Below are 23772 nucleotides of genomic sequence, written 5' to 3'. Positions count from 1 at the left end.
TGAGTTGGGTTTCTTGTGTTCACAGAAACTAGAACCTTTATTAATCATATAAAGATGGTAAATGTAATGGGTCTTGCAGAATGATTGTAACAAACAATAAGTTTTCTAACTAAGGCTGTACGGCCCATTAATTCCGGCCTAAACTTATTTTCAAATCCAAGTGGAGAAAACATCATATAATAATTACTAGTGTGGTTTTGAAGTTTCATATGAATAAATGGATTAGTTATTTAAATCGAAATCATATCTGAATCCAAGAGAAGACTTAATGTTTTTTTTAACTAGGTGAATATGATTCATGTGAGGAAGAGGCCAGACGAAGTCCCACTATACAATAAACTAGAAAATTCATGTGAGGAGAGGGCAGATGAAGTCCACACACGCTTGTGTGAACGCATTCTCCTTTTTAACTTCCGCTTCTATTTTATTATTTTTAAATATGATATCGCTTATTGTTATTTAAAATAATATTGGGATATTTATACAAAAAATAAGTAAACTTACAAACATACAAGCGTGAATACAACCATTTCGTCATGCTAGCTAGCTAGCAAAAAAAAAAGACATTTTATACTGTATAATACTCCAGTGTTTAATTAATTAATTAGATAAACACAATGAGAGCACCAAGATGCCAGATGGGCATTTTGGAGTAGTCCTCAGAACATTTGAAAAAAAGAATCAGAAAAGGTAATATTCCGACAAGGCGACTAATTTGAACCAATGAGCTGTCGTCGTGTCTCTCTCGAGTAGAGAGGGAAGGAAGGGAGGAGAAAGACAAAGCCAATTTGCAAAAAAGCGTTTGGTCTTTTTTCTCTATCTCCCATTTTTCGAATTTTAGGTTGTGATTCTCGTTCCTCGTCCTTTTTCTCTCTTCCCTGCATATCCTTTCCCTTCCCTCTTCAAAGCAGGTTCTTTCTTCTGTTGATCAAAAACAATCCGATAACAACACCCGGGGACGGAGCTTTGATCCCGATTTGACGTTGTTTCCATAGAAATTAGAAAAAAAGAGAGAAGCTTGGATCGAATTAAAAAAAAAAAGAAATGGTGTCGGACAATGAGATGGGTTTGGTATTAGCTGTGGCGTCGAGCGTATTCATAGGTTCCAGTTTCATTTTGAAAAAGAAAGGTCTCAAACGTGCTGCTGCTAATGGCACCCGAGCTGGTTCGTTCGTCCTCCCTTCTTTTTTGCAATTTTTTATTTTGTTCCTTTTGTTTGGCTTTATGTGCTGTTGAATTAGTATATTTGATAGGGTAATGATTTTGTCTGGGGGGTTAAAGCTTCTATTCAATTCTAGTGTCCTCTCATATACAGATCATATAAATTTTAATATATACCGATCTTTCTACTTACTTAAAGTGCATCGCCAATAATTTGCAAATTGTTTCTATCATTTGATTGATAAATTGGGATTGATATGACACTATGCTTGATTATGATGCAGGGATTGGAGGTTATACCTATTTGTTAGAGCCACTCTGGTGGGTTGGCTTGGTCACAAGTGAGTCCTTAACCCATTTGCTCTTCTCTTTCTTAGTTATAACTAGATGCGCATTCTGAATGTTGGGGATTTTTACAGTGACTTTTGGAGAAATTGCAAACTTTGTAGCCTACGTTTATGCCCCCGCTGTACTAGTTACTCCTCTCGGTGCTTTAAGTATAATCATCAGGTATGTTCATGTTATTATGACTATTTCTTTCTCATGAACTGTTTTATCTTAAACGTTACTTCACCTCTTCTCTTTTTCCCTCCCTGCACAACTAGTGCTGTTTTGGCACACTTCCTGTTAAACGAGAAACTTAAGAAAATGGGAGTTTGGGGCTGTGTTTGCTGCATCGTGGGCTCGGTTATGATCGTAATACACGCACCTCAGGAGCAGACTCCTAACTCTGTTCAAGCGATCTGGACACTAGCTATGCAACCAGGTTCCCCGCTCTTTCTCTTACACACACACACAAAACGAACATTGTGTGTTTATCTGGGGAACATAACTTAGTTCCCTTTTTTTTTATTTATGAAACAGCTTTTCTAATTTACGTAGCCACGTCAATGTCCATTGTCCTGGCTTTGATTCTCTACTGCGAACCTCTCTGCGGCCAAACCAACGTTCTTGTTTATATCGGAATCTGTTCATTGATGGGTTCTCTCACAGTAAGTTTTTGAATAAATCAAAAGCATTTTTTTAGCTCTATTTCCCCGTTTCTCTTTGTCTAAAGTTGTGTTTTATGATTAAGTAGGTTATGAGCATAAAGGCTGTAGGGATCGCAGTAAAGTTAACACTTGAGGGAGTAAACCAGGTTTGGTATCCAGAGACTTGGTTCTTTCTCATGGTTGCAGCTATATGTGTCGTTACGCAAATGATATACCTGAACAAGGTTAGGAATGGAACTTGGACTTCTTGTTGTATCTGTGTCATGTTTGTCTTACGCACTTTTGCTTAATATGTGTGTTTGTTTGTTCTTTGTTTTTGGCCAGGCGCTGGACACATTCAACGCAGCAATAGTTTCTCCAATCTATTATGTGATGTTCACAACCCTCACAATTGTTGCTAGTGCGATTATGTTTAAGGTAGATACAAGTAAATATTTTGAGAGCAAATATATACTGTTACAATATGTGTTAGGGAAAAAAAATAGAGGGGTTAATAAATATGAGTTTATTACAGGACTGGTATGGGCAAGACGCGGAGAGCATAGCCTCCGAGATATGTGGATTCATCACAGTGCTAACGGGAACGGTTATACTTCATGCCACGAGAGAAGAGGAACAAGCTTCTTCAGGTAGAGCGAGATGGCAGGAATCAGGGAAGAGCTTTAACGAAGAGCATCTCGTAAGGTTGTACAGTCCTCCTGAGTGTCAGGAAAGTAAAACCCTCAATAAGACCGTCTCTTTGTTGAACTGAAACGAGGTTGGTGTCCGAATCGAATCAAATCAAATGGCATAGAATCTTATCTCTCTAGTGGGGGGAAAATATAACTTTTTGTGTATACTTGATAGTTCTGTAATAGTTGTATTATTTTTGAGATTTTTCTCTATACAATACATTGGGTTTTTAGAGAAAAAAATCTCCTTTCATATTCTTTTTTATAATTGTGTGAATGTTAATTTTTCCTTTTGATTTTTATTTATATAATTTTGAATGAGGTTATCTCAAAAAGAATGATGAAATTGGAAATTTATTTTTCCAAACCTTGCAGGAAAAGGAAATAAATCGCAAATCTCCTAAATTAAACTAATGTTTTATTTGTCTCGGTCTATATCTGATAAATTCACAACCGTCGGATCAAAAAAAATAAAGTCCACATAAAAAGGATCCGTGCTTCCAAGGGTTTCTCACGAAAACAAGACACAACCTTTCATTCATTCACACACAAAGCAAAAGCAAAGAAGAAGAGAGAACATGGCGGCTTCTGTATCATCTGTTTGGGCAAAACCCGGCGCTTGGGCTCTCGAAGCCGAAGAGCACGACGCCGCCGAGCTCCAGCAACAACAACAACAATCATCCCTCCTCTCTAATCACACCGTCGTCCCCTCCTCCGACTTCCCCTCCCTAGCCGCCGCCGCCACCACCAAAACTAAGAAGAAGAAGGGCCAGACCCTATCCCTCGCCGAATTCTCCACCTACAAGGCGGCGGCGGCGCCGTCTCCCCAGACGGAGCGCCTCACTCAGGCCGAGCTCGTCTCTCTCCCAACCGGTCCCCGCGAGCGCACCGCCGAGGAGCTCGACAGATCTAGGCCCGGAGGCGGTTTCCGGGGGTACGGACCTAGAGAAGACTCGTCCTCCAGGTGGGGCTCGTCTAGGGCTTCCGAAGACGGCGAGAGGAAAGGATTCGGCAGGGACAGGGAGTCCAGCAGGGATATGGGCCCTTCTCGGGCCGATGAGACTGATGATTGGGGGGCCGGGAAGAAGGCCTTTGGTGGAAACGGAAACGGGTTCGAGAGGAGAGATCGAGGCCCAAGTGGAGACGGATTCGAGAGGAGGGACCGAGGCCCAGGAGGAGGGTTCTTCGAGTCTCAGTCCAAGGCTGATGAAGCCGATAGCTGGGTCTCCTCTAAGCCCAGATTCGTTCCCACCAGCAGCAACGGAGGCGGAGGAGATAGATTCGAGAAGCGAGGGAGCTTCGAGTCCTTGTCTAGAAACCGCGATTCTCAGTTCGGATCTGATTCGGATACATGGGGGAGGAGGAGAGAGGAGACTGCGCCAGCTCCGATCGGCGGTGGTGGTGGTGGCTCACGGCCGAGATTGGTGTTACAGCCGCGAACGCTTCCTGTGGCTGTTGTTGAAGTGAAGCCGGAGAGTCCGGTGGCTGTTGCTGTTGTAGAGAGGCCTGTGATTGTGGAGAGACCTAAAGGGGCGAATCCTTTCGGGAACGCGAGGCCTAGGGAGGAGGTTTTGGCTGAGAAGGGACAGGACTGGAAAGAGATTGATGAGAAGCTCGAGGCTGTCAAGCTGAAAGAGGTTGCTGCTGCTGCTGCCGTTGAGAAGCCTGATGAGAGGTCTCCTGGGAAGATGGGGTTTGGTCTTGGCAACGGCCGTAAGGACGATCGTACTGACGGAAGTTGGAGAAAAAGGTCTCTTCTTTTGACTAGTTAACTTTTTGGTTTGATTCATTTTGCTTTGCTTGCTTGTTGTCTGCTTATGCATTGTGGTTATGGTCTCTTAGTTTGTGGTTATGGTCATCACTGCATTGTTTGTTGTACTAGTTACAGAAGAGACTACTCTCCTGATATATCATTAGCTTTTCTGTGCCTAGGTGTGTCATTTATGCATTCATAGCTGAAAGCACGTTGAAGTTGTTGTCAAATGAGACTTTTTCTTGGCTTACAAATTGAATCTTCTGTTAGCTCTGTCTTTGTTTTTTTCTGCCTAATTGGCTATGCCTGTTCTACTTAGTGTGACTTGGTACTCAGAAAGTTAAAAACTTGTGTTAGCGTATTCTTACATGGGATTGTTTTGTCTTTGTACATTAAAAGCTCTGAGGAAGCTCAGCAAGAGGAAGCAGCTGTAGCTCAGCAAGAGGAAGCAGCTGTAGAAGAGGCTAACAAGGAAGAACCTGCCAAGGAAGAGGCTGGCAAGCAAGAGGCGGAGGACAAAAACTAATGTTCTTTTTTGGGATTCTGAAGAGAAAAGTTCCATGAGGGTTTTTAGCTTCTGAGAATTTGTGTTGTTTCAAGTTGTCTGTTTAACTCTATAGAAAAATTTTGGTAGGGACTCCTTATAATTTATGTCTTTTGTTTGCATACAGTCTTGCAATTTTTAGGGATTGTGAGTGTCTTTCTATGAATTTTGCACAATTTGTTATTCGTATTATTCTCTTTTTCGATTTGAGAGCTGCTTCTTTGGACGAGTGGTATGTTGTATTTGTTGTTGAATGTTGATGCACCGTTTTTGGAGAGATGTGATGAAAAGCTTTAGAGGATCCCTTATCGTCCACAGCACTAGAGATAGTCTAGTAGGTAGCACAAAGCTTGATGATCATATTTAGATTGAACTTGTCGTAATCCCAATCCTAAATGAAAACTCAAATCTATAATCTAAACTAAATTTGACTAGCAGATGTCACAAATAGGTTCATGTGTTTATTTGAAGTATTTAGTTAACCAATGTACCTCAGAATGTTTGGCAAGTTATGCTCTTAACCTTTATTTTCGATAATTCGATTCCCTCAAAGCTATATACAAATGATTAATTTATTCCTTGATGTTGAGCTTCTTTTGTTTTATTTCATAAACAGCCTGTGCGTATGGTGTTTGTGAAATAAGAACACATGGTAAGCCATGTGTATGATTGTTTTCCATACGGATCCTATCTATTTTACTTTTATCCAATTATTTTAAATTCGTAAGGAAAACTATATCACAAAATGAATAAAAACTGAACATGTGTCTTGTATATGCATAATAACGAATGGAAAAATAATAAAGAATCACGTTCTATTGGTATCTTTCACGTCTAGGAGAGCCAGCTCATAGAAAGTGACCCCAAAAAACTGAAATGAAAACAGAGAACACAGAAATGGACCTACCAAATATCAATTACAGCCCAACCACTCTTTGAATATAGAGATATTCACATCTCAACAAATCCAATCGTTTCACATAAATTCACAATACCTAAATTATATTAAAAATAGAAAAAAACTATATAATATAGTAACTGCAAATTTATCTGCAGAAGTACCGTAAGCTAACGGTTAAGGTTTAAAGGCTTTAACACAGTCTGAAGTTCGAATCCCAAATTATGGTTTCAAATCCCAAATTATTGTTTCAAATCCTAAAATAATGATTCATAATTATAATATCATGATAAATAAGTTTTACAAAATAAACTGTTAAGTTTACATAATACAACTTATTATATTTTTTTCCTGAACAGTGTTTTTGTGATAAAGTACCGTCACTATGAAAAGCTAAAACGAATATTTAGCAACTTTTACGTACCAATAATAATCGAAAACAGAACAAAAAGAGAGCATAACAATAACCCAAAAACAAAAAAAAACCAAAACAAATTATAACTTCTTCTGTTTTGTTTACTTGAATTATTTATAAAGGCATCATAGATCCAAAATTGTAAAACCACTACTACTCATCACAAGGAACAGAGACCAAAAAGCCTCATCATTAATCCCTCACCATAACCACCAATGGGTTCTCACCTCTCGAAACAGCTCGAGCGTCGTAAAGCCATCTCCACCGAGAAGAAAGCCCTCGCCGATCTCCAGCAATCCTGCGGCTGCGAGTTTCCCGGGTCCGATTACACCCCCACCGATCGCAAAACCTGGATGGCCGGCGTGGGACCCGAGAAGCTCCACGTCAACAAGATCGTCTGGCCAGGGACTCACGACTCAGCCACAAACAAGATCGGGATCCGCTTCGTCTCTCGCCCCTTCGCGCAGTGCCAGTCTCTCTCCATCTACAACCAGCTCGTCGCCGGCACTCGAGTCCTCGACATTAGGGTTCAAGAAGACAGACGTGTGTGCCACGGAATCCTCAAAACTTACAGCGTCGACGTCGTTTTGACCGACCTCAAACGGTTCCTCTCGGAGACGGAGTCTGAGATCGTCATCCTCGAGATCAGAACGGAGTTCGGACACGAGGATCCGCCGGAGTTCGACAAGTACCTCGTGGAGCAGCTCGGCGACCACCTGATCCACCAGGACGATGGCGTGTTCGGCAAGACTGTCGCCGAGCTGCTCCCGAAGAGAGTGATCTGCGTCTGGAAGCCGAGGAAGTCGCCTCAGCCTAAGCGCGGGGATCCGCTGTGGAGCGCGGGGTATCTGAAAGACAACTGGATCGATACGGATCTTCCTTCGACGAAGTTCGAGAGCAACTTGAAGCATCTGAGCCAGCAGCAGCCGGCGGCTTCGAGGAAGTTTTTTTACAGGGTGGAGAACACTGTCACGCCGCAGGCTGATAACCCGATTTTGTGTGTTAAACCGGTGACTAACCGGATTCACTGTTACGCCAAGGTGTTTATCATCGAGTGTGTGAAGAGGGGATGTGCTGATAAGCTGCAGATCTTCTCTACGGATTTTATTGATAAAGACTTTGTTGATGCTTGTGTTGGTCTCACTTCTGCGAGAGCTGAGGGGAAGGCTTGAGGTTTGTGTATATGTATATATGAGTGGAATTCACGTAGAGACATTGTTTGTATATTTGTTTTGTAGAAGGGAAAAAAAAAACAGAACATATGGCTGTGTGCTTAGGGGTTCCTTGTGTATTAATCAAGTCGTTTATTTGTTTTGTATGAAAACATGTATGTGTGCATTTGATCTGAGGATGTGTATTCCTCATATTCTTTACTGAATGCAATTATATACATTTTGTATAGGTAGTAGTAGTTGTTGATAAACTCTCAGTCTCAGATGTTGGTGTGATTCACCAAAATCCATATCAGGAACAAATGGCAGGAGATCGCTAAAGAATCAATGTGAGATGTAAGAGGACTAACACGGAGCATTTTAGCTCTTTAAGAATTACAAGCTGAAGAATCTATGTGAGAAGGAGGTGGATAAGGACTGTAGTTGGGAGCCATCTCAATGATTGGAGAGTGCTTGTCGGGGGGTAACAGAAGATCCACCATGAGTGCTTATGTCACTCGCCCTCAGAAAATCCATTAGCAGTTATTTACTCTCCCTCTGTTAAAAGTTAAAACCAAGAGCCATGTGAGTGGGCAAGCAATGCATCTTGATCTTTATGATTCAACAAATATGCTCAAAAGTGATCTTTATAATTCAACAAATATGCTCAAAAGTCAAAAAAAATAAAATAATCTTCTCTTATTTAGTGGACCATCACGAAATAAATGTGCTTGTGTGCAAGTATCATCATCACAGCATTCTCATTTTCCTTGCTTTTTTACTGTTCGCTTAACCCTACGTCTGCAAAGAAAAAAGCATGGGGCCAACTTTCCACCTTATAATGGGCCGAGTCTCAAGCAAAATTGATCATATGGGCTTATATCACACGTAATGTAGGATTCGAGTGGAACCTACACTCCTGAAAAGGCAAAAGCAAAACGCCAAATAGCTCTTCCGCTTGTAGCTAATAAAAAGAATTATACAACAGCATTTTAATCAAAACGAGTAAAGACATTATAATAGACAGAAAACATGACTAAATAGTGATATCCGATACCATTTGGCCCACTCTAACTCTCTACCCACTAAACGTTTTTTAGTTTGTTGTTTAATCCTTGCTTTGTGTATCCTTTAAAATAATTGCTGAAGATATAATTTGTCAGGTTTCAGGCATAGAGCCCAGTAAACAACACACAACACAACAAAATCTAGGGAAAAATAAAATAAATATAAAGAACAAAACCCCATACCAAGTGACTTCCCAGTCTTTCTCAGCTCTCTCTCTCACTCTCTTCCACAACAACACAGATCTTCACTTTTCCATAGATCGGAGTAGTGAGGCTAGAAAGAAACTGTAATGGATCTTTCTTCTCTTCGCAGCTCGTCTTCTCTGACACTGAGCTTCATAGTTCTGCTCTTAGCTTCCACAGGTGAGACCAGTTCTTGAGTGTTTCACTCAGTCTTTCACTCTCTCTCTCTCTCACTCATTTGTTTTTTCTTTATCCTTTTTTTTTCAGGTTCGTACGGTTCAACCTTCACATTCGCTAACCGGTGCGGCTTCACCGTCTGGCCTGGAATCCTAGCGAATGCCGGCTCACCTACTCTCTCCACCACCGGTTTTGAGCTCCCCAAGGGCACCTCACGCTCTCTCCAAGCCCCAACCGGCTGGTCCGGTCGTTTCTGGGCTCGCACCGGTTGCACCTTCGACGGTTCCGGCTCCGGTACCTGCAAAACCGGAGACTGCGGCTCGAACCAAGTCGAATGCGTCGGGCTCGGCGCCGCGCCGCCGGTGACTCTCGCCGAGTTCACTCTAGGCACCGGAGGAGACGACTTTTACGACGTCAGCCTCGTCGACGGTTACAACCTTCCGATGATCGTCGAAGTCGCCGGTGGATCCGGGCAGTGCGCTTCCACGGGCTGCACTTCCGACCTTAACCTCCAGTGTCCCGCCGAACTTCGCTCCGGCGACGGTGACGCGTGTAGAAGCGCGTGCGAGGCGTTTCGGAGTCCTGAGTACTGCTGCAGCGGCGCGTACGCAACGCCGTCTACTTGTAGGCCTTCGGTTTACTCGGAGATGTTCAAAGCGGCGTGTCCTCGCTCCTACAGTTATGCTTACGACGATGCTACGAGCACTTTCACTTGCGCCGGTGGTGATTATACGGTGACGTTTTGCCCTTCTTCCCCGAGGTAAATGCCCTCGATTTTCTCACTATAGTTCAAAAAAGAAAATTAATAGTATTATTCTTTGTTTTCCACAATTTGTGGGTTCTGTTTTTGAAAAAATTGTAACTTTTGTCTGTTTAATGAGGTTTCGTAATAATTAAACTTAGGATATACTTTCTTTCTTTTTGTTTAATGAATGATTTTGGGTGCATGTTTTTCCTTTTTAATGTAAAAGCTGAAGTTTGTTTCTCTTCTTTTCATAAACCACCGTTTGTAAAGGCAGAAAGATTCTCTTTGTTTTGTCAATAACGATGAATTTTCACGAGAAAGTTTATAGCAAATGTTGCAGAAAATTCCAAACTTTTTTGAAAACGCAAGTTGCATTATCTGAAAATTATAAGTTTACTGATTAGTGTTGGTTTTTTTATTGTTTATGTTAAGCAGTCAGAAATCAACAAGCTACCCCACGCCGGTATCAGACTCGTCGGCGACCTCACAAGGCTCCGACCCCGTTCCCGGTTCGGATACGGGTTACTCAGGTCAAGGTCAACAACAGTCTCAAGGTCAGGGTCAACAACAAGCTCAAGGTCAAGGTCAGGGTTATGCGTATGGGTCTCAGGGAACCGGGTCGCAGGGAGAGACGATGTTACAAGACGGATCATGGATGGCTGGTTTGGCCATGGGAGACTCGAGCAGATTAGCCGGCACTTCACTAGCAGTGCTACTCGCTGGATTTACCTTTGTGTTTCCGTTTATTTTCTCGTAGCATCATCATCTTTGACTTTCCCTTGCATTTGCATTTGTTTAATGTTAGACTGTCTTTTGTTGATAATCAGTTTTTTTTTCTCTCAAGTAGGACTGCTACAATTTGGGGTTTTAGGTTGTTTTTGTATTGGAACTTTGTGTGTGAGTCTGTTCTTGCTTCATCTGTCTTTGAAGACTGTTTGTTTCATGTTCGACATTGTGAGATATGTTTTGTGATCATTTAATCATCTCAAGTGGGTTTAGTTTTAGATCTAAAGCGCCAAAGATTAAGTAACCAACCGTTAATTGAAATCGACATTTATTGTGTTGGTTGTTGGCCTACTTAAATCTTAGAGAGTTAATAAGTCTATATGATAATGTTGCCAGACCCAAGCTGGACCTCACAGTTCATTTGCAGTGTGATTTGAATCATGCCACTTATCTTTTTTATTTACTTTTTGACGATTCCACTGATTTGATGTCTCCGTATGTCAGAAATTTCTATAATAAATTTATAGAAGTTTTCCCACGCCACAGAGCAAAGTAGTGTCTCACTTCATGTCCTTTATTGAGCTGTTGTCACTTGTGTCTCCACTAACACCAGTACATTTAGTTTAAATTCATTTATAGAGATTCCTAGACTTTAAGTGTATCTATCGACCATATAAGACTAGCAGTGCATCTTAACACATAAACACACGTTAGATTCGGAGCCTGACATGTTTGGTCTCGGGGTCTCGAGACAGCGAGAAAGACGAATTCACCGTTTTGCCCTCGTATATGATGCTGACTTTATACTCTCCCAAAAATCCCAAGAAGCTGAAGGAACCATGGTCGTCCGTCTTTGCCTTAACTTCACCGGTAGTCCATTCTAGAAGCTTTTGATCCACCACGTCTCCGGCAGGAAGGTTACGGAACTTATCGTCTGTGAGGCACATTTGGTAACAGCCATTAGGGTGAAGTGCGGTCCATAGAATTATACCCTTCACCGATGGGTGGGAGAATCCTTCACGTAACACTTGCTCCAAATAAATCGCCTGCAACACACATTTTAGTTTATTTGTTGTGCTATTATGAAAAAAATTCTTGTAGTTTTATCACCAAAGTGCTGATGAATGGTTCATTCCACTACTATAACCATGGTTCTGATACGAAAATATATAATTTATTACCAGAATGCAAATGACTCGTTCTCATGAATCAACTATATTTTTTTTTTGTTAGCTAGTAACCACTTCGCATCCAAAATAGCGTCAATTAAACCGTAAAATGTAAATGAGAACAAAATGTAAACCGAGTTAAACCGGAAGTCAGCGTCAGCGAATGTTTACCTGAGTGCTGTGATCGAGGGTGGAGCTGATATCAATCTCAGTGAGCCATACTGGAAGCTCAAGCGTGGCGAGTTTGTCGAGGTTGGCTCTCATCAGCGCCACGTTAGGCCTCGTGAAATGACCCTCTAGCCCGACTCCGTCCATCCTCACCACACCTCCTCCGTCGTACCGTTCGAGCTCCCTGACCCTCGCGATGTACTCGTCGACAGTCGACCTCTCGTCGCTGCAAGTCTCCACCACGTTGAAATCGTTCAGAAACAGAGTCGCGAGCGAGTCGAGCTCACGCGCCGCCGCGAAGAACCCGTACGAAGCGTTTTCCCCCAGCCGGCTTTCGTAGAAGTCGAAGTGGAGCATCTCGTTGCTCACGTCCCAGTGCACGAACTCTCCTCTGTAACGAGTCATAAGGCTCCTGATACGCTGGTTAACCGCGGACCGGAGATCTTCCCCGGTTAGATTGCGAACCCAGCCGGGAGTGTATCTGGGATCTTCCCAGAAGATGTTGTGGCCACGAGCGATGATCCTGTTGGCCCTTACGAAGTTCATCATCTGATCGCCGAATGTGTAGTTGAGTTCGCCTTGATGTGGCTCCGTCGCGTACCATTTCAGCTCGTTCTCGAACACCGTCGCGTCGAATCTCTTCACGAACCACTCCTACGTAATAAACCGAATAATAACGTAACGTTGCATGAATTGTTATGGAAGCATAGCTGATGTAATAATAATGTAACGTTGCTTAAATTGTTAGGGAAGTTACTTGGTAAGGAATGTTTCCAAGGATTGTTTTGGAGATAGCTGAACCAATGGGGAAGTCTTTAGAGATCTGCTCCACGTTCACCACTGCTCCGTCAACGCTCTCTCCGTTTTCTCCGGCCACGTGAATTGTCACTGCTCTTTTTCTCGCCTGAAAAAGGGTGTCCACGTAAAGAATGAGCTCTATAGTTTTCATATTCTCTTATTTTTATTTTGTGTTAGAAAGTCTTGTTGGTGAGTTTACAGTGTTAATGAAGTAATCTTGGTTGTTCTTCCATTGATCCTGCGTGAAGGGCTGAAGAGATGGACTCGCAACTTCTAATTGAGTTTTACCATCGTCGTTTGATGTCTGCTTTATTAGGATTTTTTCAAACATTTAATTTTGATCATGTAACCAAATCTTTTGAGCATTTGGAAATTGGAATATACCTCAAAGAAGAGGATGGATAGCTGGGAAGGAGAGTCAAGAAGGAAGCCGCCTTTGAGGAAAGACCAGCAACCTTGTTTTGCAGATACAGAACCTACGCAGTTTAATGTGACGTTGTCTGATCTCAACTTTGCTCTTACACGATCTGCTGATGCAGAACCAGCCTCTATCTTCACCCAAACTGTGTTTTTTTTTTTTTAAATCAGTAGTCTCAAACCAATCAGATGATGGTTTCATTGAGTTTATTTAAATCAGAAGGGGAATGATAGATACTTAACTGGAGAAGCAATAGATGGTGTTTTGCGTGAGATTACGCAATATGTAAGCTGGTGTGTAGCGAGCACCAACGCTTCTGAGAGTGTCTCTGCCTGACGCAGAAGCTTCTTCGTCTTTCAGCATCCCTCCATTGTAAAGTGGTTTCTCTGGTTCTGCTCTACACTGCTCATTTCCGTTGTATTTTTTTTTGTCAGAATCAGTAGTACATGTTATGCATACTTTCTACATATCCGCAATTAATTTACAATATTAAATATATGTAACAATTCAGAGCTCAAAACCTGTGTGTAGGCAGTAGAATCGTAGAAAGGTCCATCTGCACATGAAGATCAATTAAACATCTATCACACTAAAAAAGTCTTGTATATAATATTGCTTAGGATCGTATGTACCGTTTGAAGAAGAAACAAGTATGAAGGCGGTGTGGAGCGAATAAATGGCGCAGAAAATGAAACCAATGATGGAAGAATGTTTCATGATTCAGAGCAAGAACACAAAAAAAATCCTGAGATTTGAAAGGGAAAAGGAGAGAGAAAGAAATGAGTGGGGATGAAACCAAGGACGTGTCTTGATATGATTGGATGAAGGTGGTTACACCATTCCCTAATTTGGAAGAGTTTGATTCAGAGAGGGAACACAATATGACAGAACACACAGAACCTATTTAGTGAGTTCACGTGATGATATTGTTATACGCGAAGTCGGTGGGTTGTGTGTCAAAGTGCTTCATGTGAACTCGTGCTTTTATATACTCCTCTAGTACTGTCTTTCCCCACGGGAGGATGCTTTCACTTCAAGTTATTAACCCATTTTCGTACGTTTCTTTCTTTTGTGTTGGTGAGTGATATAAAAAAAAACTAACGCCTGCAAAATTGAAGTGCACGCTCTTGTAGTCCCCACTCACCAGGGACCATTTTCCTCTCGCATGCGACGCTTTGGGCTATAATGGGCTCGGTTTCATTAAGCCCAATGGTCTCAAATAAGTCTTAATTGTTTTTTTATCTCAAGCCCGTTTTTAACACTCAGATGGACTCTGGCTTTTCTCCCGTCTAAAATGCTTTATGATTACAAATGTTCTACAATATCCTGTTCCGACAGAGTAACAGTACATAACGGTGTATCAATATGAGAACCAGTAAGAAACCATTGATTGGCATCTGCATGTGCTAAAGCATGTGCTACTTTGTTGATGCTAAACCAGCTGGACTCTGTTTTGTTTTTTTCAGTTTTGGTCAAAGGATCTACTATACATAGGGATTATTTAATGTTTTCTTCCTGCATTTTACTTTGGAAATAATGTTGAAAAAGACAATAAAAATATTTTAGTGCGACTAAAGATAACACTTATGTAATAAAAGTCATTTTCATTACATTACTTTTTGGACGGTCTAATACGTAATTATTTTTTAAAAAAATTATAAAGAATTTCTGGTGGCGATCATCTTCGCTTCGCCGCTTGGGCGGTGGTCGTAGTTTTACTAATTAACTGTGATTAACCGCAAATGATAATTCTCGTCTCGTCGTCTTCTGCTACTGTCACCACCTTCTCCACTTTTTAGCTCATCTTCTCCAGAGAGGCTGAGCTTTATCACCTCTCTATATCTCCGACCATGGCTGCAGACGACGGCGACCCCACAAAATTCGCCGCGATCTACGACCCCTCCTCCCCTCTTCTCTCCAAACCCTCCACGTCCTCCGCTCTCGATTCCCCGCGTCGAAGTGATCCCGAATCCGACCCGACACAGTTTCTCCAGATCTCTTACAACTTCGGTCCCAGACCTTTCAAAGACATCACTTTCCTTCTCCTCTTCGACCTCTTCGTCTTCTCCACCTTCGGTCTCGGCGTCTTCTCGATTTTCCACAGGAACACTGATTACGGCAACCCCTCTTCCTTCACCTACGACCTCTCCTCCAGCTCTTGCGTCAAAGTATCCACGAGTGTTTCGAATGGTTTCTGGGCCTCTGATCCGGTCTTCGAGAAGGATTTGATCTGGACCCTTGTCGTGACGCTGGTTCTAAGCGCACCCTTTTGTTTCCTCCTCCTGCTTCTGCTAAAACACTACACTAAGCAGATAGTCTACGCTTGTTTACCTCTCTTTGTCTTGTTCCCAGTCTTCTTCAATCTCTACTGGTTCGTCGCTTGTACTCTCTCCTCTTCTTGCAGCGACGCCCTCCCTCTACCCTACAGAATCTTCATCCTCGTCTTCGTTTTCTTGATCGTCGGGATCCTCGTCTGGATCATAGTAGCGAACTGGCACAGGATCGAGCTCACTATCCAGATCATCGGCGTCGCCTCGGATGCCTTGTCCGAAAACTTGAAGCTTTTTGTCGTGTTGCCGTTCCTCATCCTCGGGTTGGTGGTGTACTATGCGCCGATTGTGGTGTTCTTGGTGTTTGCTAGGTTTAACGGCGAGTTTGTGCCCAAGGAGGTGGATGGTGGTGGTGGTGGATACTTTTGTGAGTGGAAGGAAGATTCTTGGGTTCCTGCTTATTACGCTCTTGCTGTTTTGACTATGATCTGGTCTCTTGCTGTTATGGTGGAAATGCAAGTTTATGTTATCAGTGGAGCTATTGCTCAGTGGTATTTCTCCAAGGATGACTCGTTGCCTAAGAAATGTATACGGAGCTCTTTGAGGTGATTGTGATTCCTCCACACAATGTCTTTTGATTCGTTTAGTTTCTGTGCAGTGTTTTTGCTTACACATGATGGCTCTTAGTTCAAAATTTAAGTTTGTGTCACTATTTTCTTGTGGTTTTTGTTTTAGATTTGAGTGTAGGAAGGTCTTGTTTTAAGGTCTTGACCATGATTAACCCCGGTCTGTTAACTGGGGTTCTTAGCTTTGCTTAAGAGACGGTTTTTTAGCTTTTTTTAAAAAAATTAACTAAGAAAAGGTAAGAACTGGCTCCTAAATAAGAAATATAAAAACCATCTTTTAGCCGAAAAATGTAGAAAAAAAAAAAATGTCATATCATGAGTTAATAATCCCGGTTAAGAGACCAGGGTTAATCATGCTCTTAGTTGTGTTGTTACTTTGAATTTGAAAAGATAAAAGCAAATTCTGGAAAAAAAAAAAAAAAAACAGAACCAAAACTGTACTAGTCTCTGAATATGTTGTGCTGAGTCTTACTCTGGTTTCACATCTCTGTTGTCTCTCTTCAGGAACGCATTTGGTCAATCCTTTGGTACAATATGTCTGTCAGGAATACTCATAGGCGTTGTCCGTGTTGTCCGAGCCATTGTGGACAACGCGAGAGAAGAGAACACGCAAGGCATGGTCAACTTTGTTCTCCGATGCTGCGCAAACGCTTTGCTTGGAGCTTTTGACTATCTCAACAAGTTCACCATCAACTTTGCTGCGATAACAGGCGAATCTTATTGCACCTCTGCCAAAATGACTTACGAGCTGTTAAGACGCAACCTGCTCTCAGCTGTTTTTGTGGAAACGGTTTCCACTAGAATCCTAACCGGGATTGTCTTTGTCCTCTCAGCCGCTTATGCGGTCGCGGTGAGTATTAAAAAAAAAAACTTGTGCTTATTCTCAGTCACTACTAACCAAAACCTTTGAGTTTTACTAATTTTGCGGGTGTTTGATGACTAAACCAGACGTGGGTTGTTCTGAGAGGAGTGAGTAGCTTGGGTGTAGATTCGTACTTGGTGGCTATTCTGGCGTGGCTCTTGCTGACTGTGGTCTTGGCTTTCTTTGTACATGTTCTTGATAATGTGATAGACACGATCTATGTATGTTACGCTATAGATCGAGACAAGGGAGATGTGTGTAAGCAGGAAGTTCACGAGGTGTATGTTCACTTGCCGATCAGCAGAAGCTCAAGATCTGCCCTCATCCCAAATGCTCTTAATCCATAGAAGAAGAACATGATATCCCAATATTGTCTCGGCTTGTTTTTTTTTTTTTTTTTAACAATTTGTTTTTCACCATTGTAAATTCCTGAGTAGAGTGGATCTGGTGAATTGTCGTTTGTATCATGAGGATTATATTGGGTAATTTTGAATAAAAGTCAAGAGTTTTAGGAATAAACTGTAAGGTGGTGTATTTGGGTATTGGTTTGGTTTATTTGGTATTCGGTTTTCTGATTCTAGATATATAGAATCTGTTTGGGTATTTAAAAAATGCGGTTTAGATTCAGTTAACCGGTGGAATGGATTAAAAAATTAAAAATTTGAGTTTTTTGATTTAAAAATGAGTTTTCAGATTTTCTGATAAATATTTGGGTATATAAATAATTTTAAATATTTTGGATAAATATATTTGGATCATTCAGTTTTACATAATCTGGTTTATTCATAATATTTTTGAAAATATTTGATCGTTTTAAAATTAAATATTTATAAGTATACAAAATTTATTATAAAAATTTGGATAATTTTTTTTATCAGCGAAAAATTCGGATATATATTTGGTTCGTTTTCAGTTTTTCAATTCTGAAAATATAGGATCAAAACCTGAGTAAACTTTTGTTTTTAGGTTTGGTTCGGTTGTCCGATTCCCGGACAAATAAGCCCGTTCCTATGTGGTGGTCTATATTTCAATTTGTTCTGTTTTTTCTATAAACCAAATATCAACCCCCAATGTGGGCAAAATTGTTACCATCGAGTAAATTGTGGCAAAAACTAAAATAAACAAAAATACAAGGATCTTAAAAGAGGAAAGTAAAATATTAAGAAGCACAAAGCGCTTATCGTCGGTCTAAATCTCCAGAAGGTACCTGACTTTCTCTCTACGGCGACGCAATTTGAAGAAGAAGCTTCTCTCTCTCTCTCGACACAATGGTTCTCGAGGTGATTTTCGAATTCTGATTTCGATCTCTTCATCGATCTCTCCTTGTTTTGATTTCGCTGTGTTTTGATTTTATGCGTAGGCGACTATGATCTGCATCGACAACTCCGAGTGGATGCGAAACGGAGATTACTCTCCATCTAGGTTACAGGCTCAAACCGAAGCTGTCAATCTTCTCTGTGGGGCCAAAACCCAGGTAAAGTTGAACACTTTGATTCAATTAGGGTTTTGGATTGTTCCTTTTGGCTGTTATTTAGGGATCTTTCGTTTTTGCAATTGCAGTCGAATCCGGAGAACACTGTGGGGATCTTGACGATGGCAGGGAAAGGAGTTAGAGTTTTGACAACTCCTACCTCTGATCTTGGCAAGATTCTTGCGTGTATGCACGGTAAGTGTCTACTGAAAGCAACTGGAAGGGGTGTTTTTTTTTAGAACTTCAGTTTTGCTAACTTGATCCAATCTCTTCAGGGCTGGATGTGGGAGGAGAGATTAACTTAACAGCAGCGATCCAGATTGCTCAGCTAGCTCTTAAGCATCGTCAGAACAAGAATCAACGCCAAAGGATTATAGTTTTCGCTGGAAGGTACTTACTCACTTTCTTGTTGTGTGCTTTTGTTTGTTCTTTTTATTAATATTACAGGTATCTGATGTTTGTGTTGTGATTCTTTTTTTTTTTCTTTTAGCCCAATCAAGTATGAAAAGAAGGCATTGGAGGTTGTTGGGAAAAGGCTCAAGAAGAATAGTGTCTCTCTTGACATTGTCAATTTTGGAGATGATGATGATGAGGAAAAGCCTCAGAAACTGGAGGCCCTTCTTGCAGCTGTTAATAATAATGACGGTAGCCACATTGTTCATGTTCCTTCTGGAGCCAATGCTCTCTCTGATGTGCTTCTCAGGTATCTTCAACTTTCTTCCTTGCTTAGACGTCTGTGGTTAGATACATTGTAGTTGGAACAGCTCATACATTATCCAGGTTGAGAAGAGCATTGCATGTGGTTTGCTTTAGGTTTATGAGCTCTGTAGTTTTTTTAAAGAACTTTGTTTTTTAATCTATACGTGTTGTTACTAGTTACCACTGTGTCTCTTGTTGAAACTATCTTTGTAATGTGTTTAACGCTTGAATTTTCTTGCAGCACACCTGTATTCACTGGTGATGAGGGTGCAAGTGGGTATGTTTCTGCGGCAGCGGCTGCAGCTGCAGCAGGTGGGGACTTTGACTTTGGTGTGGATCCAAATATCGACCCAGAGCTTGCTCTCGCCCTTCGAGTCTCCATGGAGGAGGAGAGAGCAAGGCAAGAGGCTGCTGCTAAGAAGGCAGCCGATGAGGCAGGTCAGAAAGACGGGGATACAGCTTCTGCCTCGCAGGAGACGGTTGCTAGGACAACCGAGAAGAACGCTGAACCAATGGTTAGTCGTTAGTCCCTAGCCTTCTTAGTAGTATAGCTTTACTATATAGCCTCACGCGGACATTGTTTATCAAACAACTTTTTAAAAAAGATTATCAAAATTGTTGTGGCAGGATGAGGACAACGCATTGCTAGATCAGGCAATTGCTATGTCCGTAGGTGATGTAAACATGTCAGAAGCGGCGGATGAGGACCAGGATTTGGCTTTAGGTGAGTAGAGTTGTGTGGTAAAATCATATTTGTGTCTATCAAAATTAGCCTTTACTTCTAAATGGAACATTTTGAAGATAAATTGTGATTCCTTCGGGTGATTTGAGAAAAAAACATGCCTTATATTTGCGATGATCCATGTGCAGCTCTGCAAATGTCAATGAGTGGGGAAGAGTCAGGTGAAGCAACGGGTGCTGGAAACCTCTTAGGAGATCAAGCCTTCATATCATCTGTGCTCTCATCGGTAAGCTTTTACTTAAATAAACGTCATGATTTTTGACAAGCAAAATGAAAGAGGAAAGTAGATCGGTCCTAACTGTTTGTGAACACACAGCTTCCAGGGGTGGATCCGAATGATCCAGCGGTTCAGGCGCTGCTAGCGTCTCTGCCAGACGAATCAAAGGTGCGTCTTACATTGGTTTGAACATGTTTTATCGGTTGATAAAGAAGATTCTGTGATTAAATGTATTGTGTTAAAATTTGCAGCGTAATGAGGAAGAGAGTAACAGCAAAGGTGAGGATGAGAAGAAGTGAAGAAGGAAACAGACGTATCATGATGGCTCTCAATAAAATGCTTCTCCCTTTGGTTTTGTTTTGATAGAGAGATCATATGAGACTGAAGAACTCTCTTATTAATCTCTGCCTTATGACCTTTGTTTGCTCTCACACTTTTTCATTAATGTTATTTGTTGGTTTTAAGAAATAGGTTCAGTCGTCTGCCTGAACCCCTGTAGAAAAAAAAAACAGTTACTAAACCGATAAAATCTGCAAGGGGAAAATACAATTTCACTTTACCACACACAAAGAATACAAGTTTGATGAGAAACTATTAGAAGAGATCAATACAGATCCCAAACATATGAGATAAGGAAGCCTGAGGCCAAGTTTTAAGATCGGACCGGCCTAACCAATATTTATAGCAAAAGAGAAAAATTAGTTACACAATTTTGTTTTTCCTTTATATAGCAAATTAGCAATAGTAGGGAAAAGACAAAAGGAGTCACAAGACTCACAACTACAATATTAAAAAGAAATAAAAATCTGATAGAAGCTTCTATTGCATCTACCAAACATCTTTGAAAAGTGGGTTTAAAATATAACAATTTTAAATTAAAATTAAAATTAAGCAAAAGCTTTTAGAAAGAAGAGTAGGCAGGTGCGTCTGTCTTCTTCACTTGTGTGGTCATCTTCTTCTTTTTTTTTTGTCTTTTTCCCTTTTCTCCTTATCCTCAGTTCTCGCCACTCTTCTCTTCCATCCCTGTCATTTCCAAATATACTATCAATGTACGACGATAATCCAGACTTTCGAAATGTAAGCACTCAAAACGAAAAATTTCCATATCAAAATACTAAGAAAACATGTAAAATTTTGGTTAGACTGTTAGTTGTTGGTACCAGGGCAATATGTCCTTATACCATCATTATTCAGTTCGTCTATTCAACAGAATGATGTATCCCATGCTTAAGCCCCGGTGCAAGTAAAGTCGTCACAATTAGTATTTCCCAGCAACTTATTGATCATAAACCCTTTATCAAAAAAAAAAAAACTTATTGATCACGTAATCAAATATATAATTCAGAAGTTTTGGGAGATTAACGAACATATCCAACACGGGTCTAATAAGCATCTGACGGTAATTTTTTTTCTTTTTTACTTGACGAGACATGACTTTTCTAAATTCAAGCCCCATTCTATATGCATGCATATATGAGCAAGGTATATTGCATGTGTGGTATCATATGCATGCATGTGTGATTGTGGATACATGTATATGTCTAAATGCATCGAAAATTCGCAAGTGGACAAAAGATGATGAATGGTTGGTATATAGGTAGGTAAGAAGATAGGTAGTGAGAAATAAATAGAGTTTGGTAGAAGAAAGGGTCCATTGGTTTGGTTGTTTGCTTCCTTCATTTAAGTTATTTATATCTAATATTAATGTTGCTCCCACAATTTATCTACAAGCCTCACTCTCCATTTGCCATAAATCGGTTGGATTTATTTCCATTCCATATTCTTCATATATAGATCTTTTGTTAGAGAGCTTAATTAACAAAATACCATCCTTTATAATCCGAGTATTATGCTGAAACCATATACTGCTAATCTCCTTATATGGCTTATCTCCAACATTGAATAATGAGTTTTTTGGGCAACCAACCTATAACTGCATAAATTAATCTCAACCATAAGAAATAATATCTTATCAGTTGTATAATATTTTATTTGTTTCTAAATAAGTTTCACTTTGGCATTTTTTACACAGATTAATAAAATGACGAAAATATATGTAAATTTTTATTAATTACATCTCTCTGACCAATAATATTAGAGATAAATAAAATTATCTATAAAATCAATTCAGTTTACAATTAGTTTTCACCTGAAAATAAATATAATTTGTATTAAAATTGTAAATTGACATTTTTGTGTAATAAAGAAAAAAAATAAAATGATACTTATTATGAAATAAAACAGACGGAGTATAATTTTTTCTATTGTTGAGAAGAGATCGATCTGCACTCCTTGATTATAGGTTAGTTTATTTAATGCAGAAACTATTTTAAAAAATAGGTTAGTCTAAGCATTTAAAACTACTAAACTGAAACTATGTTGATTTCTTTATGGAAATTTATCCTATATAATTCCTGGATCCGGTACATTTTTTAACGGTTTAAATCAGGTACATATTTAATATTATTCCAATTAAAAGTTTAGCTGAGTAAGAAAATATGTTCTATATATATTTAAATTCCAACAGTAAAAAAATTTCATACAAACTGATGAATAATAGTGTTACCTTCAAATTAATTCTCTAGGCAAAAAAAAAGAAAAGTGTGTACAGTTACGCACTAAGCATAACTTGACAAAATATTATATCATCTCCAAACTTCGAAAACCTAAAAGAGAAGTAGTAGTCTCTCTCGTTGCCAACCCTAAAAAATCGAATCCGTTGCTGATGTCACTCCCCTTGCCACTGCCGCTGCTACCTCCAACTACATCGCACCTCATGCTTCCGCACCTGCACTCCATGCCGTTTATCATCCCTAAACTGCACCTGAAACACCTCGCCCTTGTTGACTTTCCCTCTCCCACGACCAAGACTTGATGACGATGATCAACAACATCAGGAAGACTGATCCTGAGCTCAAGATTCAGATCTGGCAACTTTGCTTCAATCGGGGACTCGTCTTTTTCCTCTTTGAACGTAAGCATTGAAATTTCTCTGGCTTTACTTGGAAACTTGTGCTTTCCATCTTTGGAGTAGAAGTGAAGGATATGTGAATGGTGTTATTCGTTATTGCTTCTAGCTGTGTAGGTTTAGAATCATGAGAAGCTGATGATGATTCTTGGACTGGTCTATGAGTCGTTGGATCGATCCCTCTGTTTATAAGCTTTCTTCGTATATGTGTGTTCCAATAATTCTTTATCTCGTTATCTGTTCTTCCCGGTAATCTCCCGGCAATAAGCGACCATCTATATATCAACAAAAATAATATAGCTACAAGTTTAGCATAATTCTTTTTGTTTGCATGAATTTTTTTTTTTTAAAGTCACTAGCCATAGACTATAAGTACTCACTTGTTTCCAAGAAGGCTATGGAGCTTGATTATGAGCTCGTCCTCTTCCTCGGTGAAGTTTCCACGCTTAAGGTCAGGCCGGAGATAGTTGATCCACCGGAGACGGCAGCTTTTGCCACACCGAAGAAGGCCGGCGGCTTTGGGGAGAGATCTCCAGCAGCCTTCGCCATGAGCTTTAATGTAAGCTGTGAGCCTCTCGTCCTCTTCTTTCGTCCATGCTCCTTTGTTTGTGTGAGCTTTCTCGCAACACGGTGACCTTCCCATACTTCTTTTCTCTTTCTTTCTGTTTTCTTTGTTTCTTTCTTGATATGAAAATCTTACATATATAAATAAAAAGAGGTATGAATTATTCAAGTGTGTTATTGTTAACTTTATATGTATACTGGGAATTGGCTTTTAGCGAGGGTTTTTGCTAAAAGGGTATAAAGGGACTAACTTGTTTTTTTGGGTAGTGGAAGAGGACATTTGGTGGGTGCACTTGGGTTTTGGGTTTCGTTGAAGG

At 40.5% G+C, this 23772-nt stretch overlaps 7 protein-coding genes and 1 pseudogene across 8 annotated transcripts; 6 read left to right on the top strand and 2 right to left on the bottom strand.

Moving 5' to 3' along the window:
- Positions 1-679: 679 nt before the first annotated feature.
- LOC108818948 (probable magnesium transporter NIPA7) lies at positions 680-3142 on the top strand. Its single transcript, XM_018591912.2, has 8 exons — positions 680-1165; positions 1446-1502; positions 1581-1671; positions 1767-1927; positions 2026-2153; positions 2240-2377; positions 2478-2570; positions 2668-3142. The coding sequence occupies exons 1-8, from the start codon at positions 1045-1047 to the stop codon at positions 2902-2904; spliced, it is 1026 nt and encodes a 341-aa protein (XP_018447414.1). The 5' UTR covers positions 680-1044; the 3' UTR covers positions 2905-3142.
- A 138-nt stretch (positions 3143-3280) lies between these two features.
- Positions 3281-5326, top strand: LOC108822798 (eukaryotic translation initiation factor 4B3). The gene is made up of 2 exons (XM_018595961.2): positions 3281-4574; positions 4977-5326. The coding sequence occupies exons 1-2, from the start codon at positions 3403-3405 to the stop codon at positions 5101-5103; spliced, it is 1299 nt and encodes a 432-aa protein (XP_018451463.2). The 5' UTR covers positions 3281-3402; the 3' UTR covers positions 5104-5326.
- A 1174-nt stretch (positions 5327-6500) lies between these two features.
- Positions 6501-7839, top strand: LOC130498461 (uncharacterized). Its single transcript, XM_056991837.1, has one exon. The coding sequence runs from the start codon at positions 6650-6652 to the stop codon at positions 7604-7606; it is 957 nt and encodes a 318-aa protein (XP_056847817.1). The 5' UTR covers positions 6501-6649; the 3' UTR covers positions 7607-7839.
- An 858-nt stretch (positions 7840-8697) lies between these two features.
- On the top strand, positions 8698-10761 carry LOC130498722 (thaumatin-like protein 1). Of its 2 annotated transcripts, none has more exons than XM_056992283.1 (3): positions 8698-9015; positions 9103-9772; positions 10190-10761. In XM_056992283.1, the coding sequence occupies exons 1-3, from the start codon at positions 8943-8945 to the stop codon at positions 10512-10514; spliced, it is 1068 nt and encodes a 355-aa protein (XP_056848263.1). In that variant the 5' UTR covers positions 8698-8942; the 3' UTR covers positions 10515-10761. The 2 variants fall into 2 exon arrangements, with proteins under 2 accessions (XP_056848263.1, XP_056848264.1); XM_056992284.1 differs by having other exon boundaries at positions 8720-9015; positions 10193-10761.
- A 275-nt stretch (positions 10762-11036) lies between these two features.
- On the bottom strand, positions 11037-14111 carry LOC108819248 (endo-1,4-beta-xylanase 5). The gene is made up of 8 exons (XM_056992281.1): positions 13669-14111; positions 13558-13592; positions 13279-13438; positions 13003-13181; positions 12818-12922; positions 12578-12724; positions 11824-12474; positions 11037-11529 (listed from the first exon to the last, which is right to left on the bottom strand). The coding sequence occupies exons 1-8, from the start codon at positions 13751-13753 to the stop codon at positions 11194-11196; spliced, it is 1698 nt and encodes a 565-aa protein (XP_056848261.1). The 5' UTR covers positions 13754-14111; the 3' UTR covers positions 11037-11193.
- A 547-nt stretch (positions 14112-14658) lies between these two features.
- LOC130498721 (uncharacterized) lies at positions 14659-17313 on the top strand. Its single transcript, XM_056992282.1, has 3 exons — positions 14659-15911; positions 16437-16782; positions 16881-17313. The coding sequence occupies exons 1-3, from the start codon at positions 14887-14889 to the stop codon at positions 17139-17141; spliced, it is 1632 nt and encodes a 543-aa protein (XP_056848262.1). The 5' UTR covers positions 14659-14886; the 3' UTR covers positions 17142-17313.
- A 602-nt stretch (positions 17314-17915) lies between these two features.
- LOC108818830 (26S proteasome non-ATPase regulatory subunit 4 homolog) lies at positions 17916-20391 on the top strand. The gene is made up of 10 exons (XM_018591769.2): positions 17916-18074; positions 18155-18268; positions 18355-18460; positions 18541-18655; positions 18756-18968; positions 19206-19479; positions 19592-19688; positions 19835-19932; positions 20023-20091; positions 20175-20391. Exons 1-10 carry the CDS (start codon positions 18063-18065, stop codon positions 20220-20222), a joined length of 1146 nt encoding a protein of 381 aa, XP_018447271.1. The 5' UTR covers positions 17916-18062; the 3' UTR covers positions 20223-20391.
- Positions 20392-22408: 2017 nt separating this feature from the next.
- On the bottom strand, positions 22409-23534 carry LOC130498359 (transcription repressor MYB4-like; annotated as a pseudogene).
- Between the last annotated feature and the right edge of the window lie 238 nt (positions 23535-23772).

The sequence above is a fragment of the Raphanus sativus genome, chromosome 8 (genome assembly GCF_000801105.2).
Source record: "Raphanus sativus cultivar WK10039 chromosome 8, ASM80110v3, whole genome shotgun sequence".
In the NCBI taxonomy this organism is placed as follows: Eukaryota; Viridiplantae; Streptophyta; class Magnoliopsida; order Brassicales; family Brassicaceae; genus Raphanus; species Raphanus sativus.
This window is presented reverse-complemented; position numbering and strand designations above follow the sequence as displayed.